Source organism: Nannospalax galili, unplaced genomic scaffold, assembly GCF_000622305.1.
Source record: "Nannospalax galili isolate Female #2095 unplaced genomic scaffold, S.galili_v1.0 scaffold305, whole genome shotgun sequence".
In the NCBI taxonomy this organism is placed as follows: Eukaryota; Metazoa; Chordata; class Mammalia; order Rodentia; family Spalacidae; genus Nannospalax; species Nannospalax galili.
Genome location: NW_008356258.1, coordinates 1,102,425 through 1,111,894, shown reverse-complemented (window position 1 = coordinate 1,111,894; position 9,470 = coordinate 1,102,425). Strand labels below are relative to the sequence as shown.

The window sequence follows — 9,470 nt, the reverse complement described above, 5'->3', positions numbered from 1 at the left end:
AATAGGAGATGTGAAGGAGAAGTAAAGGCAAGAGTAATTAGCATTACAAGTTCTAGACAGGAAACTAGAAAAAAGTCAGAACCGGGCAATTTTCAAATGTTCATATGAGGGTCCATTGGAGTTTCTTGACAAGGTCTCCCAAAAGCATCCCTCTATTGGGTTCTTCCTCATTTTTCCTTTGTCTTCCAAAGCTGGACTAGTTGGTTGGGAACAGTGGCTGGATACTCAGATGAGGGTCCAGTGACCCTGCTTGGCTCCTTTCATGAATGAGCACAACTGTCAACAAGCCCAGTTGTGCTATGTTTAGCGATCAGGCTCAGCCGAAGTCATGATGATGGTAGTTATTTCATGCAGAAGGGACTGCTGTATAGCATCATCTTATTAAAAAGACCTGGAATTTAAGAGGATTTGGTGCTAGGAGCCACATATGAGGGAGAACATACATCGTTCGGTTTTCTCAGTCTGTGTTACTTCACTTAGTATAACAGTTTCTAGATCCATCCATTTACCTGTAAATTTCATTATTTCATCTTTGTTTGCTGCTGAATAGAACTCCTTTTTACACCTTACTCATCAAAGATATTGGCTAATCATCATCTTTTGCTATTGTGGTGGTGTTGGTGTCTTTGTCTGGTTTTAATAATAGAATAATATTGGCTTCATAGAAGGAGTTTGGAATTACTCCCTGTGTTTATATTTTTTGGATAAATTGAACAGTAGTGATTTTAGTTCTTTGAAAATCTGATAGAATTGTGCTGTGAATCTTATCAGAACCTAGGCTTGTTATAGTCTGAATATCCTCATTTATTATGAGTCTGTTTAAATTGTTGATATCTTCTTGCAAAGGGAAAATAGTAAAGTTGTATAGAACCGTGAAATCTATGTGACACAATTTAAATGTAATGTCTCTGCTTCTTCATTTCAGGAGCCAGTATAGTAACTGAAATTACAAGGGCATTCTAAATTGTTTTCCTGTTCAGTTATTATATTATCTTTTTTCTATAGGTAACTGAATTTCTTCTAAGAAGTGGGTTTGTTATTCTATTTTTCTTTGTTAATTCCACAGTAATAAATATTAGGTTTCCTTTACCATAGTCAAATATAATTAAATTATTTAGTTCTCAAGATGATTACTTCTTTTGCTTTACTTTCGGATATTTCTGAACTGATGTTATGATATCACATTATCTAATTTGTATGACATTTAAGGTTGAAACACTGAGATGATGTGAAGTAAGAAGTTCTGCCAAAAATAATATTGAATGGAAATTTTAGAATTGATCCTTTCTTTCACATGCCCTGAATACCAGTTTCAGTTGTATTTGGGGGTAAAATTTCTTAGGATGCATTCACTCACCCTTTAAACACAGGTACCTCCATACTCACACACCCCTGATACACACTCATACCAATGTTGTTGCCATATAAATATTCTTCATATATATTTGACTTTGAATGACAGAAATTATTGCTGCTTAGTAAGAGCATCTTCACTTTACACTATCAAGATTTTTTTAAGAACAGATAAAGTTCATTATATCTTTCAGAAGCATTCTTATTTGGTTTCCCTTTATCAAGTTTTAAGGTGACTCTAAAGTTTCAGAAAAAGACAGAGATTGATAATCGGGAAAGAATAGTCCTTTAATGTGATTTATATCTATAGATTTTATGTCAGATATGAAAAGTTGCTTTTCAAATTGTAAAGGAAGATCCATTAAAGAGCACTTTAAACCATTTTACTATTTAGCTTACCTTGAGTCCTTGTTTGTAGAAATGCCTTTTCAGCATCTTTGATAGGCCAGCAAACATTTACAAAATGCAGTTCTATAAAGTTAAGTTGTTCTGTGTATAAAAAGTAGAAATAATTGTTACTTAGTAATGTTTAATGTGAAGATATGTGATGTTTCACAGTACTACAGAGGCTGTCAAATTTCCAAATTCCAGCAATAGTTTATTTTCCTTTCATCAGGTAAAGTTAGAAAAAGGTGTATTTGGATATAGTAAGCAATAACGCTTATAGAGACCTATCTTTTTATACTTTCCTTTATGTTTAGAATAGGCTCAAAATGATGTACTCTGTTAAATTCTTCTTAGGTCTTGAATGAATCTGAAAATATTGTATCTCAAGTGACATTTCATTAAAATGCAATAATTCTCTTTTTGTCTTCACTTAAGGTACTTCAAATATTTTAAATCCCTCAAATATTTTAAAATATTTTTCATTCTTTTGTTTGTTAAAATCAAATTTTTCAGAAGCGTATTCTCATGTGGCTTCTAGGCAAGGTCTTTTAGCAGTAATGTAGATGAAGTGTGGCACTGCATTTGATTTTGTTTAATCTGGTTCCTAATATGACTTATTTTCTTCACATCAGTCCTTACATAATGTAAAATAATATGCTTTCACCTGTATTCTATGTTCGTTTTTATTCTCCAGTAGTAAATTTTGTTTCTTTAGCAGTAGTCAGATACAAGTGAATTACTTAATTACCACGATGATTATTTGTTTTGATTTCACATTCAGATATTTTTGTACTCATGTTTAAAGTTAATACCTAGTTTTTATGAAACTTAAAGTAGAGGTGACATGAAGAAGAAACTCTGCCTGAATAAAAGTTGAATGAAAGTATGTCTTTGAGCTTGTGCTCAAGTGATGTCTATTGTTCTCCCACAGATTTCCCAGAATCTTTGATACTTTTTGTGTTTTAAAAGTATTTTGTTTTTTTAATGCTCTTATCATATACTAATATATAACAAGTTTTAGTATGGAGTCTTAATACATGTATAGAATGCATTTTGGTCATATTACCCCCTATTGCCCTCTCTTGTCCCCTTCCCACTCATGATTTTTTTCTTCCTATTCCCAACTAGGTCCTTTTCTACTTCCTTATCCTTGTCCTGGCCTGTCTCTGTCTCTGTCTCTCTGTGTCTCTGTCTCTCCCCTTCACCCAGTGACTTTCGTGAGAGTTGTTTATTGGAGCATGTGTTGCTGGCTGTGGCTATACCACAAAAGAATATGTCTCTCCTTCCCACAGCAGTCATGAATTGCCAGCCCAATCCCCAGGTAGAGGAGCAGCCTTTTGAGACTCTGCTCAGCAGGATGTTGAGGGGCTCAGTCTTGTACAGGTAGTCACAGCTGCTGAGTTCAAGAGTATAACAGCCATGCCAGGCCTAAAATACAGGGTTTCTCAATATACTATCCCTCCCCTGGCTCTTACATTCTTTCTGTTCTCTCTTCCATGATACTCCCAAAGCTGTGCAGTGGATGATGTAGATGCCCTCTTTGTGGCTGAGCATTCAACGGTCACTTATTCTCAAATGCTAAATTCTTAGAACTAATGTAATCTTCTCATTTTAGAGATTTAAACATCAACATTTACACCTACGGAAATAAATTAGGGCGTTGTTCAGAACTGGTTGTCAGACACAGCCAGATGATAGTATTAATCTGGTTTTTGTTTTGCTTCCTAACTTTATGGCCATTCATATGAAAACATTTTGCTTCTTAGTGACTGTTTTTTTTCTAGTCTCATTCTGAATTTTACAGTGTCTTTTAAATAATTTTTTAAAATGCTTCTATGTGCATTTTGTATTTGAGTCAAACTGTATTGCTTTTCTATTTTTTTCTCGTGATTATACTTTAGAAGTTCATTTTTTTCCACTTAATACCTTTGCAAATCCATCCATGGATCTCAAAAAAAGTCTTAAAAATAGTCTTACAGAATGCCTAAATATAGGTCATTTTTTAAAAAGTTTTTTATTCTTTGAGAATTTCATAAAGTCTATTTTTGATCATATTCATCCCCTACCCCTTCCCCTAACTCCTTTTACACCTGCCCCTACCTCCTAACTTGGTCCCAACTTTGTGTGCTTTTTTTTAAAACAAAGTATCCTATGGACTCCAATTTGTGTTGCCCATTTATCTACCGACCTAACGGGTTGACCCTTAAAGATGACTCTTCCTCTCCGAGCAGCCATCAGTTGTCAGTAGCTCCTCAGTTAGAGATAGAAGCTCATGAGCCCTTCCTTCCTCCATCCTAGAATGCTGACTGGCCAGATTTTGTGCAGGCCATGTGCAGGCAACCACAGCCCATCATGTCCATGTGCAGAAGACACTGTTTTGGTCCAGTCCTCCCCAGCGTCTGACTCATCTAGTCTTTCTGCCCCCTCTTTTGCAATGGTCCCTGAGTTTTGGTGGAATGTGGTATCTGTCCCATTTGTGGCAGAGCACCCCCTCGACATATGTTCTCTACACTTTGATAAATTGTGAGTTTCTGTTAACCACTGTCCACTGCATACAGAAACTCCTCTGATTAGATTGGAAAGGTGCATTGATCTGTGGGTAGAAGAAATACACAGATTTAGAGACTAGTTTGACACTGTGTCCATTTAGCAGAATAATAGTAGTAGCCTCACCCTTGGGGCTAATCAGCTCCTCAACATGAATTCTTGACCAGATTTACGGTACCAGGCCAAGTTTGAGTTTTTCTCCTGGCCTCACACAGGCTTCAAATCCAATCAGGAAACAGTTGGTTACCCTATAACATTTGTGCCCATAATGTTTGTGACTATTTGTACCCATAGGTATGTCTTATCGTATGATCAGTATTATAGTTCACAAGACTATCAGCTGGTTAAGACTGTTTTTGATTTTTATCACCCAGTAGCCTACATAGCACCTTTTGGTACTATGAAACGTAGTCAGCAGGGAGGAAGCTTGTCAGTATCAACTTGATTTCTCCATGTCCTATGACCAAATTATATGTAATTTTCAGCAATAGAGTCTTAACATCAAGTTTTGGTGAGCAGCCAAGAGCACTGGCAATACCTTATATTGTTTTAGGGGTCTCTGGAACACCCTGATCAGCATCTTGAAGAAAAGTATCATACACCTGGCACTGGATTTTCTATTTGGTAACCTATGGCTTCTTGGAACAACATTATTCCCTGTGTAGGATAACTCCAATTAAACTCTTTTATATGAAAAAAATATATATGGGAAGCTTATAAAATAGTAGGCTCCCATATGGCTTTTTCAAACATCCTTAGTGTTAATTTATTCTCCTACCTCCTCCTCTGTCCTTACCCTTCCATCCCTTTCTCCACCTCCATCTCTCTCTTCAGTGTTCCCTTGAGCATTATTAGATCTTTTTTATTAAAACAGTTATTTGCTCTAGAAGTTCATGATTCCATCAGGAATAAGTACTCTTTTTAATTGTCAAGGTTCTGCTATATTTTAGATTTGGCTTAATCATCAGGCCGTCCTTACAATGTCGTCCCCCGCCGCCCCCGCCCCCGCCCCCCCGCTGGTAGATTAGAGAGATTTCATTTCTTCTGGACGTTTTACTTGTTCTTCTGTCCTTGGAGGGGGGGAGTGAATAATCCACCCAAATGCTGAACTTTCTACTTAATACAAGAATTACATCAATTGAGCTTCCCTGGGCTAGTTTGTCATTGTGGGTATGGTTTAGGACAGTCAGACCCCTTCTTTGTTGCTGGTGTTGTGGTGGGGATTGCAAGTAACTGCAATCTGTTCTAGACTCCTACTTTTCATATAGTAGGAGAGGCAGACAAACACAATTATATGCATCATATATATATAAATATAATGGTAGCGTTACTTCCAATTAAATGCAGATTACTTATCAGAGAGAGACAGAGACAGAAACAGAGGCAAAAACTGAAACAGAACATGCGTGCACTTCAGTTTGGAAGCTAAGGCCATGAATCCAGTAGACCCTGTTAAGGATCAGCTTTGCCTGAATGCCCATGTTTCTTTTAGGCAATACACTCACTTAAAGTATTGTAAATGTGATGCCAGAAGTTCCAGAACTCCAAAAGAAAGTATGTATTTTGGGACCTGGTGTTACAGCCAATTATTGTTAAAGAACCCTAAGATATTTTGGAAAATTGTTATCTAAGATTGTACATTTCAAACTTTGATGTATGCACAATCACCTGGAGAAGATTAAAATCCATATACTGCTTTGATAGTTTTGTCATGGGATCTGATTCTGTACTTTTAATCTTACAGGTGATTCTTGTGCTGCAGATTTGTTTTGTATAGATAGAATTAATACACCAAATTCTTCATTTTCAAAGTATTGAGAAATAGCTCTGTTTACTGTTTTAAGCCATGTTTATCTCTGGTCTAGGCCTCTTCAGTGGCCTCAGAGCTTGTCTCTTCTCTTCAGTTATCTTGTCTCATTAGAGCTCATTCTCTTGCATCTCTGATGATCATTAACATGGGACTTGGTTGCCTACCACCCTACTTAAAAATTTTTCAGGGCATTTGAATAAAACCCAAACTTATTATAATTGCATAGTACAAGTGATGTCTCCAAATTAATTTCATAGCATTATTTCTCTACTGGGTCTGAAGTCCTTTACTGCCTCACTTCATTCTGACTACAATGTAGGGTCCAGCATTTGCCTTCCTGGATGCTCATCAGTGATAAGATCTCAATTTAACTGTCAACAGCGTCTGAGTTTTTCTTATTATTGATTTTAGGGAAGTAAATTAGTATGTTTAATGAAGGATATAAAATTATTATTAAAGTTTTTTGGTTGGTTTTATTCATGCTAAAGATTATTTCATGATATAGTTTAGGCATTTTCATCCATATTTTTATAGTTAATTAGTAAATCTTTTTTTCCCATATTCTAGTCATTGTGTGCCCAGTATTCTGCAGACAAACGAGAAGAGGAGAAGATGTGTGATCATTTAATAAGAGCAGCTAAGTATCGAGACCATGTGACAGCAACTCAACTAATCCAGAAAATTATCAACCTTCTCACAGACAAGCATGGAGCCTGGGGAAATTCTGCAGTGAGGTAAAAGAATGTTTTGTTGTGGGTCCCTCATCCTCCTTAGATGGCCTAGGTTTAAATAGATGACTTTGAGAGCTGGCCGTGGTGGCACATGCCTTTAATCCCAGCACTCAGGAAGCAGAGGCAGAGGTAAGCAGATCTCTGAAAGTTCAAGGCCAGCCTGATCTACATAGTGAGTTCCAAGCCAGCTGGAATTACAGGAAGACCCTGTCTCAAAAAGGCAAAAAAAAAAAAAAAAAAGGTGACTTTGATATGATATATTCAAGGCTAAGTGAAGAACAGAACAATTTATCTTTATGGATTTAAAGCAAAGGAGGGGAAAATCTATATGGGTACCTTTGTAGATTTTTCTAGATACACAGTTCCTTCAACTTATTTTAAAAGAATTTGTTTGTATATATTTACTCATTTTGAAGTGAATTGGCTGGACAAATAAGTAACATAAATGACTTTATTTGCTGAGCTTCATCGCATCTCCCCAGATACAGAATTCCTTTTAAAACCATTCCTATTTTGTACTTCTGAGTCTTTAATACATAAAGTTGAACGCTTAATAAATTTTCTTGAATCATGTTGCAAATTACAGGATTATTATAATAAAATTCATTCAATGGCTTCCTAAAATTTTATTCAATATTTACCTCCTATTCGGATTACCAATCTGAATGTGCTATTTTTGATTTTTCTCTCTAGAAACAAAATAACAAAATTACCTTTTGGGATTAGGGAAATTTAATAATTTATTTTTCATGGACTATTTTATAATTTACATCTTAGAAATATGTTTTGACTCATGTAATGTTAAGGAAAATACTTTATATTCATCCATTTTTAAAAGTTACATTTTAATTCTTCAGTTCTGTATAAATTTTTCTAGAAGACATAAAAGAAGAAAGTAGTAATGTATATGTGTAATCTTGTTGTAACACTTGTGGTTTAATTAACTTATATATCTCACAGACATAGAATTCCAGTTCAGGAATTTTCCTACAAATATAAATAATTTTGATATTTTTGAAAGTTAAAGTTGAAACTTTCAAATAAAAGGCCACTTGTAAGATGATATGTAATGCAAGTGTTCATTAATATAGAAGAGGTATATTTCATGATTATTATAATGAATATTTGTAATATTTTAGATACATAACTTTGTTTCAGGTATTGGAGGTCAACTGTTTGAAGGTAAAATATGATAGGGACCATTGTTTTTAAATCATGTTTCAATTGTTGTTATGTGGGATAGTGGTCATGAAGACTGTATACTGGGTTAGTGAGCTTTGACTCGACTACATTAAAAAGCCTGTGTGTATATGTGTGTGTGTGTGTGTGTGTGTGTGTGTGAGAGAGAGAGAGAGAGAGAGAGAGAGAGAGAGAGAGAGAGAGATCAAAGGTTTTAGAGTTTTGTTGTGCTTTGATGCTACACATTTGCTAAGGTCATTTTGATACCAAGTACTGAGTAAATTAGGGTATTCTTCTCCTGTACTGTGTATGGCACATAGTGTGCACTGAATATATATTTATTGGATTTTTAGAGTTTTTTTTTTTAACCTGAAAGGAGTTGTCTGATTTTTAAATTGAAAAAAATATTTTGGTAACTTATGCTAAAATATTTTATAGATTGATCAGTCTTATAAAGAGATCAAAATCCTTTGTAATGATAGCTGTTCATTTGTATCACACAGCATACCTATATTATCAGAGTGAAAACATTATATCTCTGAAATGCTTTTGCTATAATAAAGTACCTTGAAAAGATAAATGGACTGTGAAATGTATTTATCTGAAGTAATTAGTGTTTTTCTAATAGAGTTGCTCAGAGGCATCAACACTGTTTTAAACAGCTAGACATTATTAGCTTCTCAAATTTTAATATATCTGAAAATCCAAAGAAACACTTTTTAAAAGTCTTCTGAAATGAGAATGGCTGGTATATTCTTGGCTTTTGAGTAGATGCATTTTAAATTCAGTGCGATAACAAAGGATGGCATTAAAAAGAAAATTAATGTGACTTAATAGATACTTTTCTCTCCCCAAATCATGTAACTTTCATTTGCTTCAAGACAGGGTGTAGCAAAACACATTGCCACCATGTTGATATTTCTTTGTCATTGTATTTAGTTCTGTGTCACATTCAACTGTCACATACTTAGGACACTTGGTTGTACTCTGATGCCTCTTATACAGTTATCTTAACACTGTGCTTTTTATGATTAAATCTCATTATAGTGAATTTGTATATGGCAATGCTTCATTTTAGCTATGTAAGCAAAGGTAGTTGACAAAAGGTATGTTGGTTTACCGTTTTCGACAGTGCTTAACTATTCTCTGATTTCCCTTGTATGAGGCTTGCATAATCAGCTTGTAAATTATGGACATGGTTGTAATAAATGGGAATAACACAGTGTACTTTGTTCTTCACTTAGCATAATTCTAGAAAACATAAATGGCATTAGGGAGAAATCAGAGTCATAGTGTAGCTGTAATGCATTTAACTGTCCTAAGCCTGTTAAAAGAAATATGCACAATGAGCAAAATTCTAGTAGAGGATTAAATTATTTTAGGTATAATTTCTTTGTGTTTTATCTTGAGAATTATGGTAGCATTTTGTCTTTAATTCAATCAGGTTAGAATATTTAGAAATT

The 9,470-nt window shown here is 34.8% G+C and overlaps 1 protein-coding gene across 11 annotated transcripts in view; it reads left to right on the top strand.

Moving 5' to 3' along the window:
• Positions 1-9,470, top strand: part of Lrba (LPS responsive beige-like anchor protein) — a 674,454-nt gene that overhangs the window by 272,352 nt on the left and 392,632 nt on the right. For all 11 annotated transcript variants that reach the window (XM_029556710.1, XM_029556708.1, XM_029556707.1 and 8 more), the window contains one exon: positions 6,665-6,831. In XM_029556710.1, the coding sequence (XP_029412570.1) occupies positions 6,665-6,831 (167 nt within the window). The remainder of the gene's footprint in view (positions 1-6,664; positions 6,832-9,470) is intronic.